The sequence below is a fragment of the Oryzias latipes genome, chromosome 11, assembly GCF_053564925.1.
Source record: "Oryzias latipes strain Hd-rR chromosome 11, Olatipes_Hd-rR_3.1".
In the NCBI taxonomy this organism is placed as follows: domain Eukaryota; kingdom Metazoa; phylum Chordata; class Actinopteri; order Beloniformes; family Adrianichthyidae; genus Oryzias; species Oryzias latipes.
This window is the reverse complement of record NC_136247.1, coordinates 7681515-7702168: the sequence shown is the minus strand read 5'-3', so window position 1 is coordinate 7702168 and position 20654 is coordinate 7681515. Positions and strand designations below refer to the sequence as shown.

The 20654-nt window shown below is 39.7% G+C and overlaps 1 protein-coding gene across 3 annotated transcripts; it reads right to left on the bottom strand.

Annotated features, from left to right (window-relative positions):
* Positions 1–27: 27 nt before the first annotated feature.
* sema4ab (sema domain, immunoglobulin domain (Ig), transmembrane domain (TM) and short cytoplasmic domain, (semaphorin) 4Ab) lies at positions 28–20153 on the bottom strand. 3 transcript variants are annotated; one of them, XM_078954677.1, is made up of 16 exons: positions 20016–20153; positions 19460–19561; positions 14353–14491; positions 13602–13762; positions 13461–13520; positions 12815–12913; positions 12621–12714; positions 12364–12486; positions 10841–10968; positions 10475–10656; positions 4439–4583; positions 3156–3345; positions 2540–2655; positions 2188–2351; positions 1417–1511; positions 28–1157 (listed from the first exon to the last, which is right to left on the bottom strand). In XM_078954677.1, the coding sequence occupies exons 3-16, from the start codon at positions 14447–14449 to the stop codon at positions 334–336; spliced, it is 2478 nt and encodes an 825-aa protein (XP_078810803.1). In that variant the 5' UTR covers positions 14450–14491; positions 19460–19561; positions 20016–20153; the 3' UTR covers positions 28–333. The 3 variants fall into 3 exon arrangements, with proteins under 3 accessions (XP_078810803.1, XP_078810804.1, XP_023815849.1); XM_078954678.1 differs by having other exon boundaries at positions 14353–14487; XM_023960081.2 differs by lacking the exon at positions 20016–20153 and having other exon boundaries at positions 14353–14487; positions 19460–19637.
* Between the last annotated feature and the right edge of the window lie 501 nt (positions 20154–20654).

Sequence of the window (20654 nt, the reverse complement as noted above, 5' to 3'; positions counted from 1 at the left end):
ACTTTTTAAACTGCTTCTTTGAGATTCTTTTTTTTTTTTTTGATAAATCGTTCTGGTGACATGTAACCATGTTCCTCTGATTACTAATGTGAATATGAGACGTACAGAACAGTGCCATCTTGTGGCTGGAAGGAATCAGTGACGTGTCCAAAGAGCAAAGAGAGAACAATTCATAGAAGTAAGAGTGGAAGCAGCATCTTTACCGGAACATCATCATCACAAATGTAAAGAAGGCACCACCATGTTCTTTGCGAAAGCCTAAAAATCTAAAATTTAGTGCAGCCAGGACTGATTTGTTCAACCCTTGGAAAGAATCTGGCCCCCTGCAACAGGTCAGATGGGAGTGTTAGGTAAAAGTCCATCAGAACTTGTGGTGATCCCATTACAGACAAAGCCTCTGGCGTTTCTGCCTCTCGCCACTTCACTGTTACTTTTGCCCAGAGTCTTGTTCCCTGTTGGCTCCACCTCCTCAGGTGTTACCTTGCCAGCATCTCTGCTGGAAGGCTGAGGCTGGGGGATCGTTTTGCAGTGGCATCGCTGTCGGATAAAGTAAAGACTTATTGTAATCAGCAGACTGAGACACAGCACCAGCAGAATGGACACAGCCACCAGCTCTTTGAGATAGCAGGGACCTCGGCTGGACACTAGGAGCTCCCCGTCATGGAGCTTCACCCCTCTCCATTGAGATTCCTCAGTCCACACAGTCTTGTTTCTGGCTCGGTGAGTGCTGGAGGCAGGGATGCTCTGAACAGACAGGGAAGGGGTGTTGTCTTTTTGTCCTAAATCGGTTGGATTTAGGACAAAATCCCTGTCCAAACTCCCCGTGGAGGTGTTTGGACTAGGTCTGCGTGCAGGCTGAGTAACTGGAGTCTGATGGGTGTAGCTGGTTGGAGCTTGGCTGCTCTTCTGCTTAACGTGATAGATGGCCATGGTTTGTCGGTAGCCGTTTTCTGTGGACAGGCACAGGTAGTGGCCCAGAGTTGTGGGTGTGGCCACAAAGCTCAGGCTGCCATCTTTTAGCTGCAGGTAGAGGCTTGAGGACAGCCGGCTGTTGGGGCGCTCCCACTGCTGCTGAGAAAGCTGCGATGCTGCAGGACAGTGGAGCCGCACCACCTCGTTCAGAGAGACTGAAACCAGCTCACCAGCTGGGCATGTACCTGATATATACAGATTACAGGAGAAAGTAGTCGTCTGAGTGTACAGACATAACCTCAACCAAAACAGCAGAAAAACTCATTTTATTTATGTATTTATTCTTTCTGATTTTCATAAATGGTTTAAAACAAGCGCACGATGCTTACAGGACAGTAACATGAATATCTACTGTTTCATGCAAAACTCCTGTAACCAGCAGGGTTTTTTATTTTATTTTATTTTAATGTATATCAAAATAGTTCTTCAGGTAAAAGAACTCACCTGTGTGCAGTTTGCTAGGTCCAAATCTGGTTCTGTGTGTTAACAAGGCACTGCTGCAAGCCTCTTCCACGTTTCCTCCATCTACATCCTGGTTCCTGTACACAAAAAAAAAAGAAACACTCGTATTTTTCTGACAGCTCACAACTACCTGTACCCCCACAAAATGACAGTTCATTTCAGGATGAAGATGGGAGTCATGGACACAACAAAGCAAGAGCGCCCAAAAACCAACAACAGCCAAATCACTATCTACAAGCTGCTCCAAAGAAACAAGAGATCAATAAAAACAAATGTTTGTAGAAATTTAAGATATTTTTTAATTTCTGTCCTGAAAACAGACACATCTTATAAAATGAAAATACTTTGAAAAACTTATTTTATTTATGTAATATAGTTCTAAAGTCTAAACATAAAAAGTACAAATATTCACACTTTAGATATTTATATCCGATTCTTTTAGTTTATCATCATTCAACATTAACAGCACACTGATTAAAACATTCTTAATTCACCAGTCAAACACAGCAAGTGTGGACATGGCCAATTCAGCTGTGGTTCCAAAAATACCAGGAATATGATAAAAACGGATAAAGCATTTAGGGAAAATATCAATCAGCTTTTTGTTTGCATCATAATTTGTTTGTACTGCAGCTTTGGGACTTATTAAAGTTATATTCATCCCTGTTTACCAAAAATGCGTAATGATTATTTTTAAAAATGCAGGACAGGTTTTCACAGTGATGATCCATGATAACATGCAATCACACTTACAGAGGGGTCTGTGCTTCAAAGATCTCTACACAGGCCCTGCCAACTGGGTCCCAAGCACAGAAGGGGTCTCTTGACAAAACACACTGGGCGCAGTTCCAGTAGAAAGAACAGTTGGAAACTGGAATCTTCACCAACCTCTCTGATGTTCCGACATAAATCACACCCTGCACGAAAAAAATGACCAGAAAATTGTTCAGCCAAAGTTGCTGCAAACTGGTCCACTTGTATTCAGGTTCTACTGAATGTACAGCAATGACAGTCACATCCACAGAGTTTGGTCAAGAGCCAGAAAAAAAAGGACTTTTTTTTTTTTTAATGTGCATAGAAGAGGAATCAATAAATCAGTGTGCACCTTTGGAATGGAGAGCTTCAGACTCTTGACAGCCTGAGGGTTCTGGAAAACCTGAATTTCCTCAATGATGTGGGCGCCGCCCCGCAGCAGCACTGCTTTATGCAACTGACCAGCTTCTGGAACAGAGCAGAAAAACACACACACACCCTCAGAATCATCTGAACTTTGATAGGAGTCTGCATTTAAATGATAAACTCACTTTTTTACAAACTGATAACTTGACTCATTTAGTTAAAACAGCAGCCACCACAAAGTAACAATCTATAAATTTCTATTCAATTTGTGGATGAACAATAATACCTCAGAAATATTAACCCTTTATGTGCATATTTGTGCCTCCACTGGTGTGTGAATGTGCATGAATGTCCCGGTGATGGTCAGAGGGACTGTAGGCGCGAAGTGGCAGCCATGCCTCTGTCATCACCAAGTATGAACGAGGAGTGAATGAATAATGGACACATTGTAAACGCTTTGGGCGTCTGGAAAAGCGCAGATAAATCTAATCCATTATTATTATTATTATTATTATTATTATTTTAGTAACAGCTATTACAGACAAAAGCCATTTTTCCATGCCCGTCTCTGCTTTAAGTGACAAACCTGGGTCAGGGTCTACCTGTGAGCAGGAACAGCATGGTGTAGTGCTTCCTGTTGACAGCTTGCACTCTCTGCACACTTAGACGACAGTAGATGTGCTCCGCCGAAACCATTGTCAAGCTTCTTGCAACCGGCCGTACGCTGTCTTCAGTCAGGAAATTTTCTTTAACAAAGCGTAGAGCATTGTCGGACGCATTGTGAAGGCCACACTAAAATCCAAGAGAAAAACATATTAACCTCCCAAACCTCCAACCCTCATTTCCTCCAACCCTTTCTCCCTTCACAAACTGAGATAAACTACACAGTTGCCCGTCTGGACTTCTTAACCCCCTGTGACTATTTGCATAACCCTTTGAATATAACTTGGTCTATGTTTTCTACCCTGTAGTTCATCATCATTCAGAGGCAGAAAAAAGACTTTTCCTGCTTATTTCAAAATGGCGACTCTCATTAAATCTCTGACATTTTTGGCGGGAAAAGTTTGGCCAATTTTCTAAACTTCATGGTGACAATAACTCATCTATTTGTATTCTTTTTTTAAAAACATTACCTTCTGTAGAATGCAAAATTTGTTGATAATTATTTATTTATGATAGGAAAATAAGTTGTTTTTTTCCTGAATCCTCGTGAATATTTTTATATCTTAAACTGACATTGTTGTGAGCAAAAACTATTAAATCACCCAACGTATCATATCCATGTCTTATTAAAACAATATTGCAAAATTATTTTGTGGATTTCATCAAAGGGTTTAAAAATCATCTTAATTTAAAATTTGAATTTTCTGTTGATTCTTTGGTGGCCATGGTGCAGTGGTATTGCGGTCAACCTCTGACTGTAAGACTGCAGGTTCGATTCCCGCCTTCCCATATGTCGAAGTGTCCTTTGGTGCCTCTGGTGCCAGTGTTCAGTAGCGGAGCCGCCATGTGTGTGTGAATGGGTGAATGGGACTGTGACTGTAAAGCGCCTTGGGCCTTCGAGGAAAGTAGAAAAGCGCTATACAAGTATACGCCATTTACCATTTAGTGGGCTTTACAGGGTTAATACAGCTTTACAACAGGTCAAATAAAATGACCCAGATGTTTGTACATGGCTGCCATGATGAGCTGGAAAAACCCTGTGAAATACTTCATCAACTATTTAAAAGAAAATATAAAAACACATTTTGTTTTAACATTTCGAAATGATTACTTTCATTAAGTCATCAAAACTGTAGTTTTTGTATATTAGACCATCCAATACTAGTTATCATCTATAAGCATTGACGGAGCCTCTTCACGTGCATAAAGCATAAAAATGTACCTCTCCTGGATTTGCCACCTTTTCTTGAACTCGTGCACTCCACTGTAAGGTGTCTCTGTTTAGGACCTTGTAGTTTCCAGAGAAAACTGCTTTAATATCAGCCAGTCGGAATGAACACACTGCTGAGCGTCCAGAGTTGACAGGCCTGTTGAAAAAGAAACCATCATTCATTCTACCATAGAGAAATCAGAGCTCACTTGACTGCTGACTAAAATGTGAAATGAGTTTTCTGCAGGTATTGATTTGTCAAAGACGCTCAGCACACTGTAAGAGTCAAACCTGTTCACCTACACTGGTATGTGCACATAATGCTACAAACACACCAGGCATGTGACACGCGTTCAAGACGCTGCTAAATGCGGGTTCTTGAAAGTGCGTTTAGCCCATGGTGTTCAAACTGGACAAGCAGGGAGGGCCTTCTTCGTCTTCTTTTTCTTTATCAACTGTTAACCAGTGCATGTCCAGCATCAACAGTTGGAAGAGACTTGGTGTGAAATGTTGAAGCAGTAAAAATCTTGCTCCAGGCTTTTTCTTTCATAGCTCTGTTCTCATATATATGAAAGACTTGGTGACATATGTTTCTGTTTATAACAAAAGGTTGTCTGTACAGAGGGAACTTAATTTGCTCTTCACAACTTAAGGCCCGTTCACACCGGGACGAATTTTGCCGGCGATTTTCGCCGACGTTTAACGCCTCGTGACTAAACAAAGGGCACCAATGAGAGTGTGCACACCGACGCGAAAAAACGCCACGCGTAAAAAAAAAAAAAAAAAAAAAAAAAAAGCCTCTGGTTCGTTTTTTCTTTTTTGGACGCCTCGCGTCGAAATCTGTTCGACCAATGAGAATGGCGCTTTTGCACACGTGTCTGGAGCTTCTGAAGTTACAGTAAAACACAACTTGGGGGCGCTCAAACACAAAACTGCCTTGCTGAGCACACATACCAGCGAAGAAGTTAGACGCCAAGTAGCGTCTACACTGCCGCGAAGAAATAATGACGGACATTCTAAAATATCCCCGAACCAAGCACCAGTTGGAGCTACTGGTGCTTGAAATATTCATGTTTTCTTTGTTTGATTCTGACAAGCGCGTAAATACTTGCTCTCCTCTTCTGAGTGAAAAGCGACTTTAAGAAGTGTAAAGTTGCGCAGCGCCACCTTGTGTACAGGAGTATTTTTGTTTACATTAAGCGCCATCTAATGTCAGGGAAGGAAATTGCATGTTCGCTCGGCTCATCGTCAGCGAAAATCGCCTGGGTGTGAACACAAAAGACGTGGCGAAAAACGCTGGCGAATAACGCCTGGCGAATATTCGTCCCGGTGTGTACGGGCCTTTAGACCATTAAACTACTAACACAACTAAAACACAAATATTATGAACATGGCGAGAAGACTGGAAACACTATTAGCCCAATAAATGAAAGAAAATGCGGCATCAAGACTAATTACCGAAATACAAATGTATACAGGGCAAATTACCAACGATTTAAAAGCAATTAACGACGTGTTTAAGTGTTTTTATTCCAAACTTTACTCCTAAGAATCCAAAAAAGACCCTTAAAAAGCTCCTAATAGACAACTTTTTTGCAAATATTTATATGCCCGCTATCAGCTTTGAAAATAAGAAGTTATTAGATCAGGGGTCGGGAACCTATGGCTCGCGAGCCATATATGGCTCTTTTGATGGTCACATGTGGCTCGCAGACAAATCTTTAATTATACTTTTTTTTCATTAGACCAGTCCTTCTCGGGCGCGATGGGATGCCAGAAGCGCGCAGTCGTAGCGGTGCTTAGAGAGAAAAATCTGCGCCAGCGCTATCAGTTTACTATTATCTATTATTTCACAGAGTTTGTACCACCTGGAAACCTGTGAATTGCCGTGCCTAAAACTGCGCCCTCCCGTCTCTGAGAAAGAGTGCGCAGATGCGGGGACGGGATGTTAGAGGGAGAAAGCAGAGGGTGGGGGTGAGGTGTTGTGGGGACAGGCAGCAGGTGAATCGCGCAGGGATTGTAAAAACGTAAAACCTGCTGCCCGTCACTCACTGTAGCGTGTGAGTGTGTGTTTGGCTCCATGTCTGCATGTGAGCAGTCTGTCTCACATCTACAGAACATTCAGACCTAAGATCACGTTTAAAGTCTCAACGCCTGAACGAAGCAGAAACTCACCACGTATCAACCAGACTAGACCATCAGCAGACAACTACCACGAGAAATAATACTCATCATTTATTAGCAACAGCATAACAATGTTATTAAAAAGAATCCACAGACTTATTGTACTTTAAAAATGTTGAAATTAAATAAAATGCACACATTCATTTGTATTTTTAGTTTTAAACATATTGTCGCGGACTGAGCGGCTGTTGGGCCGCGTTGAAAGTTCTGAAGTTCATTGAACGCATCTGATTGGCTCTCAGTTCTGTCGCTCAGCCTGTTATTAGGTAGTTTGGACCAATGGTGTTCAGCCATGGGCCAAATAAGGGAAATGGGAGGGCTGGAGCAGGAGGGGGGGAATATAAAGTTGTCGTCTCAGCGGGAGACATTCAGAAGTTGCTGAACTAATTGTACGGCGTTTGTTGCGGTCTGCAGTAACCAGAATAAAGAACCTTAAAAGAGGTTAAGTCTCCGTGCCTCCATGTGGGAAAGGGACGCTACATTATTGTATGGCTCTTTCGAAATTACATTTCAAAATATGTGGCGTTTATGGCTCTCTTGGCCAAAAAGGTTCCCGACCCCTGTATTAGATGAACAAATCACAAAAAAAGAAATAAAAGTAGCAATTCACAGTATGAAAAGTTCCAAATACCCAGGCCCTGATGGGTATATTGCAGAGTTTTATAAAATGTTCAAGGATCAGCTTGCCCCACTTTTGCTGCAGGTCTATAATGAATCTTTATCAACAGGACATTTACCACCAACTTTATATGATGCTAACATTTCCATTAATCCATAACGTTTGCAAAGACCCGACAGAACCGGGATCTTACAGACCCATTAGCCTTTTTAATGTAGACAATAAAATACTGGCTAAAATATTAGCTAGACGTTTAGAAACCATTCTTCCAACTGTTGTGTCTTCAGACCAAACTGGATGTATTAAAGATATACAAATGTTTTTGAACATCAGAAGGTTGCTTAATATTATTTACACCCGTAACCCTAAAAACGAAGGGCTAGAGGTGTTGCTCTCATTGGACGCAGAAAAAGCGTTGGACAGGGTTGAATGGGATTTTCTCTTTTCAACCCTGTCTAGGTTTGGCTGTGGCCCTAACTATATCTCTATGATAAAGTTACTCTATGCCCATCCTAATGTGTCAGTACAAACAAACAACATTTTTCAAGTCCTTTCTCTCTCCAACATTCAACAAGACAGGGCTGCCCTTTATTTCCTCTTTTATTTTGCTTGGTCATTAGAACCCTTGCCATGTCCTTGTGTTCAGCTAACACCTATAAGGGGATTGTGAGAGGAAATGCAGAGCATAAAGTGACTCCATGTGCAGATGATCTGCTTTTGTACATTTTAGACCTTCTTTCGTCAATACCTTCAATTATGACTATCATCTCTAGATTTGGCGACATATTAGGATACAAGATTAATATTTCAAAGAGCATGTTTCCCATAGATTTCAGCAGTACAAACTTGAACATACTGATATCTTTTCCTTTTGATGTTTCGAATAATTTCAGATACCTCGGAATTAACACAACAAAAGATATATCTGGACTTTTTAAACAATTTTTTTTAAATCGCTATCAAGAAACAGACAAACAATTTAAGCGACTAGGTAATCTACCCGTTTTATAGCTGGTCCTGTAAATATAGTCAGAATGAATACTTTGCCAAAATATTTTTCTTTTCCAATGCATCCCTATCATAATTCACAAAAAGTTTTTTTTAAATAGATTCTCTTGCACAGAATTAAAAAAGTTTTTTTGCAAAGACCAACATTCTTGGGCGGATTAGGACTACCCAGCTTTCGTCTGTATTATTGGTCCTGTAATATTCAATGTAAGTCCTTCTGGGACAGACAGACCAGACCTGATTGGGAACGGTCGGAAAATCAAGCTTTCTTCCCAAATACATTAAAGTCACTGCTATACTGTACATCAGATCTTTCTAAATTTAAATGCCAGAACCCAATAGTATCTCAGTCCCTTAAAATGTGGTCCCAGATAGGAAAATATTTTAAATGGAATTTTTGTTCAGTACAAATGCCATTGACCAACAATCAAGCTTACAAACAAAGGAGTTCTAAAGGGATCCACTTAGTGGCAGAGTAGTTCAAAAATAAGACCTTCTCTACCTTTGACCAATTGAAACAAAAATATCACCTTGATAACAAAGATTTTTTCAAATATTTGCAGATTCGCGACCTTTCTAGGGCAATTTTTCCCTCCTTTCCCAGTCAACCAGAGGAAAATGTTATGGATGAGATTCTACTCAAAGATCAATTGAAAAACAACTCTATTTCTACAAAATATCATAATCTTTTAAATATTGAATGCAACGTTAGATTGGACCATCTGAAAGAAGCCTGGAGTTTGGACTTGACAACAACAATTACGGAAGAACAGGGGATAAAGGCTCAGCAACAAGTTCACTCCTCATCAGTGTGCAGCAGACATGGTTTGATCCAGTTCAAAATCCTTTACAGAACGCACCAGGAGTGGACCCTTCATTGAACGTTGTGGACATGTTCCTGTCTCCCTGTCCCACACATTTTGGGACTGCAACAAAATCCTTCCCTATTGGAAAGGAATATTTGAAGTATTGTCTCTAATATTCAAGGTTAAACTCCCATTGGACCCTATACCAGGATTATTCAGAGTACCAACGGCTGGAATTTGTTTAAGCAGTAAACAAAAAAAGAATGTCTTAAGTTATGTTACCCTACTGGCTAGACGTCTAATCCTACTTAAATCGAAAAGCAAATTTCCCCCAACACATTTTCATTTGGTAAGAAACATAATGCAATATTTAAATTTAGAAAAGTTTAAATTTTCATTGAGACAGCAGGAATACCTTTTTTTATGAAACATGGCAAAAATGTATTGATTATTTCAATGGTATATAGACAAATCAACTTCTACTTAAACATTTAATTGTAAAATGGGTGTTTTTTTTTTTTTTGTTTGTTTGTGTGTTTTGTTGTTGTTGTTTTTTGGTATTGTATTGTTTGCTGAAAAAAAGAATACATTTCTCCTCCATGATCAATTTTCTAATGGTTGCCACTTCTGTGAGTTAAAAGGGACGCCATCCATTTATCACTAGCAAATCTGAATCCCTGAGTCTTTGAAGTTTCACAGTCCTCTAAAAATGTGAACGCACAGAAGGGAGGGCAAGGCGGGAGCCGAACCTACAACCTTTCAATTAGAGGTTTTACGCCCCGGCTCTGCTCCAGATTCGCCCGATGTGGTAATAAAGCTCTATTTTGAAGCCTCTGTTTGAGTTCACAAACATGAAGGCCACACCCACCTGTTTTGTTTTACCTTTTTCCAGGACAACTGAAAACCATTTTGCAGAACAAAAACGGTCAGATTTGAGGAGATGGATAGACTGAATATTGTAAAGATCGCTTACAGCATTACTGAGTACAGGCGCTGTGCGCATTATAAATACCATCTAAATTGTAATTATTCAGAATACAAAAAAAGAACAACCAAAGAGTTTTATATCATTACTTGCAGAAAAATACCAAGAAATCTTTGACACTTATGGTCAATTTGATGATGTTAAATACCTAAAAACCAAATTTTTGCTTTGATGGTATTACCATCACTATGTGCATTATGGCATTGATCCCATTTGACATATTCATCATATTTTTCAACATAAATGAATTGGACTGCTGTGCAAGGCTGACCAACTTTAACACTCCAGTTCCTTTCAACTTGTTTTTCATTTATCCCTGCATTATTTGATGCTAATTTACCTTGGTTAGGTAAGTTTAGTCAAATAAAAGCTTTAATGATCGGATCCAGATGATAACAATTACTAAATAAAATGTAGACAAGTATAGGAAAATACTGAAAACTGACCACTGGGATGTGAAGATACCATAGAAGAGTGTGTCATCTGCAGGGGCTCCCTCTGCTGGTGGGAGGATGCTAATGTCCTGGAGCACATTGTAAGGTAGCTCACTGCCAGCCTGGCACAACAGTTGAGCTTTGGCAAAAGTGGTCCATCTTCGTTGCAGAGTTCGCTGACCTCCGACGTCACTCTGACAAACAAACGAGAGGAGAGAAGACAATAAGAGAGCAAAGAAGAATAAACAGGAAATGTATCTCTATTTTCCGAAACTCATTTGCCAAGCTCAGCTTTTATTTAGGGGCAATATGTCCCTGATCAGGCTGCATTTTGAAAATGTAAAACAAAAAAAACTTTTTGTCCTTTTTTGCACTCACCACACAGATCTGGGAGACACGAGAGACGATGAATTTATTGATAAAGTCATACTCTCTGCCAGCTTCACTGAAAAAGAAATAGATTTTTTCCTCGTGTGGAATGTAGATGGATCTGATGAAGGTCGGATCTACGGCAGACAAAGATACAATGTCACAGAGATATTTTTTTACTCTGAAGATTGACTTCTGTACAATCTAGAAGAACAGTAATATCTCTCAGTTGGGACTTGACGTTCCTGCTCAGACATTTCAAAGAAATCCCTATATATGAGGAGATAATGGTTCAAAGATATTGAGATCTCACATATTTAATAATGACAATAAAACATACCGTACATTAAAAATCGTAATAAATATCTTTTTACCGGTACTCATTCTTATCATATTTTCCAAAGCACATTCTTTGAGCTGCATTTAGTGAAAATCTGGTTTGTACTTTAAAAACAACTGACTTGGTTAATAATGGAAAATTATAAATACATGATCAAAAATCGGTTATTTAAATAATTATTTCAATGGGAAACCACAGCTAAAATCAAGGACCAATAACCTGCCAGACCTTAATCTTAAACTTAGCTCTTCCTCTCGGTCTTGCAGCCAAGAAAAAAGTTCAGCACTGGTCGCGCATATTTGGAAAATTACGTGGGAACAGTCACTTTCTTTCTGGCATTTCATCAAAGTGCTGTGCAAGTGAATTCATTCATATCCACCGTTCCTGAGACTATCAGTCGGTGTTGTTTGTGCCCCCCCCCCCTTGTGTCAAGCTCTTCACTCATGCAAAATGTAGATTGCAGAAAGGGGGGATCGAGGGCAGAGCTGCTCAGCTCAGCGCCAATGGCCAAGTCCATTGGCAACAGGGGCTTCAGATACACATGAAATATGGCTTTTAAAGAAATATACGTAGTGGGGTTGTGGTTAAAAATGTCATAATCAGAATTAAAACACCACTCGGAGGGTTTTATTTAAAAACATACATACATCATATATATACGTATATATATATATATATATATATAGATAGATAGATAGATAGATAGATAGATAGATAGATAGATAGATAGATAGATAGATAGATAGATAGATAGATAGAGAGAGAGAGAGAGAGAGAGAGAGAGAGAGAGAGAGAGAGAGAGAGAGAGAGAGAGAGAGAGAGAGTCATGGGGTAGGTAACCCCTGTGCTATCTTAGATGACCCCACCCTTACATCGACGTGTTATTCCTACCATGACAAAGGTGGATAAAGGTGAAGAGGATTTCATGTAATCCATGGACACCAGTGAAGATCACAAATCATTGAAGAAAAAAGGTTCAGTGCACTGTCTAGTGGGTCTGGATGACCCAACTCCCAATGTTAAAGTGCCTGGGATAGCACAAGGGTTAAAGGTCAACCACAAGATGTTTAAGTTGACGTAAAACCAACAGTATATATTTCAGCCAAATATAAATAAAACTTAAAAAGATGTTTTGTTTTTCAACAGAAGCACCAACTGTTAAGTATTTAATCTTAAGGGAGGATGAACCCACCTTCAAGCCAACCTAACGTATCATCCAGCTTCAGGTCAAGACGCTTGCCCTCACTCAGATGTCGGGCAATGATGGGTCGATTTCCTCTATAGTCTGCTACAGTACCTGTGTAAAGTTCTCCATCTAATACATAAAATAAGTGGTTTCAAAAGGCCAAAAGACACAAACAGAGCTTTTTCATCATTGAGATGACTTCAACATAAGTGCTGGCTTTTCTACCTGATTAAAGTCCTCTATTCTTTCTGTTATATGCTTACCTACAATGACAGCAGTGTTGCGCTGATATGGGTCATAGGGGCAGCGACCTCTTCCTTCATCGAGGTTCTGGTGCATTGTTAATGGCTGTAAGTTCTGGACAGAAATGCGTAAAAATGTAGTTTAATTACAATTACAATTCAAATGTACTCCAAAAAAGAATAAACTGTGGTGTACATTTCCTTAAAAAACTTACTATGTATGTGCAGCGTGGACTAAAGGCAAAGGTTCCACAGGCATAAAGGTGGCTGGAGTTCAAGAACTCCAGGACACGAATAAAATTAGAGCAATCAGCCTAAAAAACACAAAGAAGAACAACAATATAAAAAGCTTTTGGTAAAACCAATGTCTGCTGCTAACAGAAAACAGCAGCGGAGTAGAGAATTTATTTGACCTTTAAAGCTTTCTGTTACACCTTGTTGACTCAGTTTAGTTGCAGTAGTTGGCTGATACTTCGCATCCTTCAGTCACTATGTCTACACTGACTGCAAAAACGGAAACTAAAGGGACTCTTGTTTCAAGAAAAATGTCTTGCAAGAAAAATGATCTTATCAAGAAAGTTTTAGCTAGGAAGTAATCTTAGTTTAAGAGGGGGCGGAGCTATGGGGAGGCAGCTGCCCTCCCAGCAACTTGCTCCCCTCACTCCCTTTTCAAGTCAATCTTGCTATTATTGTTGACAAAGATTATGAACTCCTCGATACAAGCTTCTTTAAGCATTGCAAAAATAACAAAATTAATGTTTTTTAATTAAATAAAAACAAGATTAATAAATCTGTTAGAAATACCTATTTTTTTAGTTCGTAGGTTTGCTGTTTTTAACGCAACACAAATCAGGTCCTTACCAATTTCTTTCCCTTCATGGAACACTGTTCCAGGTCTTTGTCTGAAGGACTCCAGTCCAGCTGAAAAAAAGTGTCACGTCACATCAGACACCACTGGTTGTGACCAGATCATGCGTCTGTGGACAAACAGTCAATCATTACCTTGTTCTTCAAAGTCATAGCATCTTTTTGGCTAACATCCAGCTCCAGCAAAGCGTCCCGGGCTCCAACGTAGAGCGTTTCTTCATCCGGAGTGAGAAGCAGTAATGTGGTGTTTTTGATGTCATCGTTAATGAAGCTTGTGAGACGTCTCCCGGGACTTCCTGTTTTTCAGCAGCAGGCAGTTGGAGACAGTTATAGATGTCTTTATAGAAGCAGGCTGCAGTCAAGGATTCATTCAGATGTTTGCAAAACTTTATGTATCGCAGTCTGTGAGCAGAATGCTGAAGCTGTGGTCTACCAAAAAAGAAACCTCAGTCTCATAACTTAGTTTCTGTTCTTTCAGATATGAATCAGGGGTAAAAATCTGTATCCATAAGGTCAGCATAGGTCAGGGATTGGAGAAAAAGCACCAGGAGTGCTATCCAAAGTTAAATAACACAGAATTTAGTCAAGAAAAAAAACAAAATGGTGCTGTAATATGTACAAGCTTCTTCCGCCTTCAAACTTCATGGTTTACCCACCAAAAAGCTTTTACAGCTGTGACACTTGGCATGTGGAAAAAACCAGGAGTTGAAAAAAAAAAAAACAGGAGTTTTTTTTTTTTCTTGAAAAACCAGGAGTTTTTCTTGCTCCAGCAAAAAAAACTTCTGTTGGTTAAAATAGCATCTCATTCTAAAAATCTTGTTTAAAGAGGAGATCCTCTGTATAGATATTTTGTAGTTGTAGATCAGAACAACTCGTTTGAACTCACCCATGGGGAAGGAGACTCTGGGTGTCAGTCTTGTCAAACAAGGACCCAGCAAACCCAGCAGGACCACAGTGAGACTCAGGAAGCTGGAATTGTCCATTTGGAGCTGCCTGAGTTGGACAAAAGCCGCACAGCCGGCTGTCTGCGGCAAAACAAACATGCAGATGCACAGAGACACAAACAGAGTCAGCTTCAATCACTTTCAAAAACACATTGTTATGCCCTGGTTGTGTAGATGTCTTGAGTTGGCGAAGATATGAGAAATGTTTTCAGCCAAAGCAGACCTAACTAGCCACATAATGTTGTAAACATTGGTGAATAATGCTGCTGCTTTTAGGATTCAAACAAAGAGGATTGAAAGTGGAAAGTAAATAAGTCATTTTTTATATTAAATCCTTTGCTTTGAGTCTTCTTTGTATGACATGCAGATAGTCACTCGACTCACCAAGAGAATATCGACATATGTCTTCTCAATTGTCACAGGTGCTGTTGGTGTTCATCTCTGATTTCTGTGTTTTTCTTGTCCAATTTAACTGAGAAAAACTGGAGGTAGAATTTTTTAATAAACATGAAATTTGTTTCATATATGTTCCTTGTTTGCAATATTCAGGGGTCTGAATTGCTAAGATTGCTTTTACCATATTTAAGTATATGTCTGTCTTGACACTACATATAGGGCATTAGTCCATGAATTTGGTAAACGTATACATTTATAGTAAATGTGTTCAACAAATGTAGTCACACCATTTTTCTGAAGTTCAAAAATCTCAAGTTTTCCTTTCCGCTGCTGTGTGGTCACCAAAGTAAACTTAAAGCTTTTTAAAAAGATGATCAGATGACCAAAGGTTGTGAAGAAACACAGACACTGGTATGTTTTTCACACCATAAATTAGAATAAGATCAAAATCATACCAAAGTGAATGAGCAGGTCTGTGCTCTAATTGAGAAAAGCAATAAATAGAAGTTAATGTACTGTTTTGGCTGCCATTTTCAGAGTTTAAAAACTGTTTGAATCATCCATCACTAATATTTTAATAGCTTTGAACAATAAATCAGCTAAAACAAAAGCAGAGATTTAACTCAGAAACTCATTATAAAGGCCAACACGACTGGACATTCTGATTTTCTCTTTAAGTGTCACACAGTGAATGCAAGGGATTCAATTTAGACATAGCTGGTGCTTTCCTGACAACTCTAGAAATCCCTACTCCTCTGCCATTTAGGGGAGGATTGCAAAGATTATATAACTATAGATGAGGAGTTTATTAATCAACTTTTAAAGTGATTTTTCGGCTGAAAGTTTCTGTGTAGATCATCAGATTGAGGGATAGTTGAGGTAATGGTAAATGGCGTATACTTATATAGCGCCTTTCTTCCTACAAGGACAAAGCGCTTTACAGTCACGGACCCATTCACCCAGTCACACACACATTCACACACTGGTGGCTTGGGCATCTGCATTGGATGCCTCCTGGACCCCTCTCTAGGGAGGTGCATGTCCCATCGGAGACGGGGAAGGAAGGCCTAGGACATGGAGAAACTGCGCCTCTGGACTGGCCTGTGACACCCCCCCCCCCCCCCCCCCAGTGTAAATGAAGGAAGTGGTCAGGAAGAGGGAAGTTTAGGCATCTTTACTTAGACTGCTTTCCTCACAATAACTCCTGTCGCTCTGCAGAAATGATGTCCTAGAAAACAACACAAGTTTTTGTTGACCCTGAATTAAAAAAAAGAGTCAAACTTGACTATGTTGTCACTTGAGCTTTTGTTGAAAACATCCTGTCTTAAAACAATGTTCTTCTGGACTCACGTGGTTCTTCTGGTAATGTGTGCAGCATTAAGCTGCTACTCCTCTGCACGAATGTTTTTAGCTGGGCTTAAGCTGCAAATAAGCCGCTTGCTGCGCTGGAGCTGCTTCATAGTCTAGATTTAGTGACTTGCCTCTCCTAATAGTCATAATCAATTGGATGATGTGGTCATACAGACCAAAAATGAGTCTTGTTGTGAAATGAATTCTTTTAATTTATTGGCTAAACATAGAAAAAGCATTTATGACATAAACAATTATTAAGTTTAGTTTAAATGTGTTAATTGAAATGATAAAATGTGCTTTGTACCAAAGGCTCAAATAACCCAGGAAGCTCATCCTGGGTCTCAATAAAAGAACTGAAAACGGTCTGAAGGTCTGATGTGGATGTGTGAAGGACAGCAGAGGGGTCACCACCAGCAATGGAGGATCTGCATTAGGACTGTTGAACTTCATGCCTGTTCACGTGGGGTCCTAAGAGGACTAGCATCTTTTTAGCTTGCCTTCTCGTGTGTGAAAGGTTTAAACTGGAGAGAAGAGTAGATGTGAAGCAATGACCTCTGAAACAAGTGGGTCAGAGTGCAGATTATGGAGTCCAAGCTGAACAGCACTAAAAAGTAGAGGGGCTTTGAATTTCAGTTTTTAAGATATAAAATAAGGCTTGCCCCTTCATCTTTAATGTACAGTAAGAAATAAAAAACAATGGAGAAACCAATATTATTCTCAGAGAAGAGAAGGATTTTTAATTGGAGGTTTAAAGCTTTTTCTTGCAGGATCTCTGAACATTGGATTAGGGTCTCATCAATTTTCAGACTGTAAAAAAATATGGATCAAAGGACTTATCCTCACTTTTTAAGTATCGACCGGAGTGGCCTTTCTGTCACCCCTTCAGACTCCCTTGGGGTGAACACAACAGGACTTACCACCCAGATCTGACATGCTCAACAAAAGTCCCAGCTGGATCTCCCAAGTCATAACATTTCTTTAGCAGCCCACCACAATCTGAAGCAACAGTGAGTCACCAGTGTTGCTCGTCCATCAACCATGAGCTGCAAAATGCCCTAAGCTAAAAATGCCATTTTTAGCCTTCAAGCTAAAAAATGTCACAAAGCCAAACACCCTCATATTGCTCTAGGCCTGGTAATCCAGACCTCATCAACCTTTTATCATCACCGGTATCCCTCCTTCCAAAATGTCCAAACCATCTCATTTTTACCATCTAACGCGAGCTGTTCCCCTGATGCATTCATTCTTGATCCTTGTCACTCCCAAAGTTAACTTCAACATCTTCATCTCTGCTGCTTCCAGCTCTGCCTCCTGTCTCTTCCTCAGAGTCCCAGTAGTGGGAGTACTGGGTTTAGGAAAATAATGACATAAGGTATGGAGTTGCGAATTTATAAGAATTTTCTTCTTCTCACTCCCTTTTGTATGTTTGTTGTTTATATAATTTTGTCTTATTTTGCTGTTCTACATATATTTTCATTTATCTGGAATAAATATGTTTTGAACTTGAACTGAACATTATGACACAATTTAGAATGGTATATTTGTTTAATAGTTTTGTAGTTTAGTAATGCATTTTTTTAATGAATCTCACACAGGGCTGTGTCAGGAAGGGAATCCGGCGTAAAAATCTCTGCCAAACCGAGCTGCTAATAAAAACATGGTAGCAAGGTCTTCATAATCTGGGAAACATTTGTCTTATGTAAATTACAAGGACCTATATTTACTGGATTGATGAAAGCGCAACACTTACTAGAATTATTCTAAAGATGTTGTTGTTTTTTTCCTGATATAAGAACATAATTTGCATTCTTCTCTTTCATCAATGATGCATTTCTTACTTTTTGTAAAGGTTTTGTTGTATCATTTATAAATTAACAGAGTTGGAGTACTGTACTTGCAGAAAAAGATCCAGGATGGGAGGTGGGTGCATAAATGATCAAACAACATTTTATTCTGCTAAGATTTGGGCTTTATTTTCTCAAATGATTTAACCGTTGGCAATGTCCAAACAAAACAAAAAAAAATGACAAACTTGTCCAACGTTGTCTACCAAAACATTCACATTTTGTTATCATCTTTGTTTTATCAGTGAGAAAATTTGTCAGAGAAAAAATGTATGGTTTCAAAATCTTGCCTAAGTACATTTTTTGATTGAATCGCTCAGCAGGTCACAGGAAGTGTCTTCAGAGATGCAAAGGGAGATTGTCCAAAGGGGGATGAGCCCACATTCTTTGTAAGGAGGCTACGATTGCACAATTAAAGAAAATAGTCTAAGTGACCCATAAAAGGAGGCGGGAAGACTGGAAAAGAGGATAGACATTAGGTTTCTTCCACATATTTTATTATTTTTTTTGTGTTAATCTTTAGTGCCTGCCAGTGTATAATTTTCTTATGGAATAATATCCATAATTAATTGTGATATTCTAAATATTTTGCCGAACAAATCTTACCAAAAATCTAAAGAGACTTTGGACTAAAACATGATCTGAGCATCTCCTGTTTCAAAGATGTGTGCATTAAAGCTGCAAATGTTATCCTCCTACTTTTGTTGGATTCTAACTTCCAGTCAATGTTTCAGAGCCATAAAGTCCAGAGTCAGGAAATGCACACCTAAACTTAAATAATTATTTTACTAATACGTTGTGCAATGCGTTTTTCTATTGCACAAAAAGCCACATATTCATAAATTATCTACCCGCTGTTTTGCATAAGACCTGCAGCTTAATGCATGGATGATTAATGACAACAGTTGTTTTGTTTTATCAGATGGCCAAAGCTTTGATGTTAAATCATGTTATATTTGTTATTCAATTTTTTTTTTTGAAAAACCTGCTCATGAGCTCTGCTGAATGCCAAAGAACAAAACCTTTAAAGCATTTTATTTCATCCTGTTATTTTAACTAGCGTGCAAAAAAAATTAATAGTGGGTCACTTATTATGTTGCATGTACATTAATGATTTCCCATTTGTGAGTTTTGAGGTGTCCATTCATCTCTATACAGAAGATGCAGTTCTGCATGTAAAGAGGGACAATAACTGAAAACTGTAGCAAAATATGCTACTTGCTTGTATTAATTCGGTTTCCAACTAAATGTGTTGAAGGCTGGGATTATGTTTTTTTTTGCAAAGTCCTAAAACTTAGGCAAAGATGCAGATGAGAAAAAGTAAAAAAATACCAAATAATTTAAACACCAATGCACATGCAATTTGAATTTGTCTTGCCCTGTGTTGTTTTCTGGTCCCCTCACAACAACATCACATTGAAAACAATGCAGTTACTATAAAAGAAATTTACTGTACCTTTGGTAGACTCAGAAGAATGAGGATCTGATGGACATCCTTTCAGTTTCCCACCAGGTTTTTCTGTTCATCCATTGTTATCCAAACGCAAACCTGCTGGCGCTGTGGAATGAGTAAAAGCATGCTGCTGGATGTTTTCTGAGACGGTCCCCTCTGCAGTGCCTCAAAGCTATATCTCCTCATTCTCCATCCATTTTGAACAAAATCAGTTCAAAATGTAGAATAAACCAGCAACTAGTCCGTGCGGCCAGGAAAGAGGGTGACTAATGAGGGCAAAAGAAGCTTGGAGAGGATTAGGAGCAACCTGAAAAAAGCCGTGTGGCAGCAGCTTGGATGCCTCCTAGTGTCAGACTTGAAGCTATTTGACCCACAGTTAATTCTTGAGTGGTCAGCACAGCTGTTAAAAAAAATATTATTTTTACTGTAACAAATTAGTAAAATACTTTTGACAGTTTGATTAATTGATTTAATGAATGATGTGCATTTACGCAAATGAATAAACTTCACCACACAGACACACTGTACTCGTCCTGGATGAGCATGTGGTGAGACGCACCCTGCATGCAGTCAATTCGAGGAAGGCTGCCGGTCCCGATGGTGTCCTGGGGCGAGTGCTAAAGGATTGTGCGGACAATCAACGGTCCCACTCTGGCTGAAGTCCTCCACCATAGTTCCCCTGCCCAAGAAGCCTCACATCTCCAGCTTCATTGACTACAGACCAGTGGCTCTCACTCCAACAGCCATGAAGTGCTTTGAAAAGCTGGTCCGTAGTCACATAACAGCAGCACTTCCACCGGGACTGGACCCACACCAGTTTGCTTAGGGTGAACCGATCCACAGAGGACGCCATAGCAACAGCTCTGCACGCTGCTCTCTCCCATCTGGAGCAGCGGGGGAGCTATGTGAGGATGCTCATGGTGAGTTACAGCTCAGCCTTCAATTCTCACCCCAATTAACCTGTCTGTGGATCAGCAGCTTCCTCTCCAGAGAGTCGGAGTGGGACAGCATACACCCACTGCACTAAGCCTCAGTACCGGCTTCCCCCATGGTTGTGTACGAAGTCCTCTGCTCTACTCCCTGTACTCGTACGACTGCCCACCACAGCAACACCATCGTAAAATTCACTGATGACACCACAGTGGTGAGGCTCATCTCTGATAGGGACGAATCTGCCCACAGAGATGAGGTGGAACGG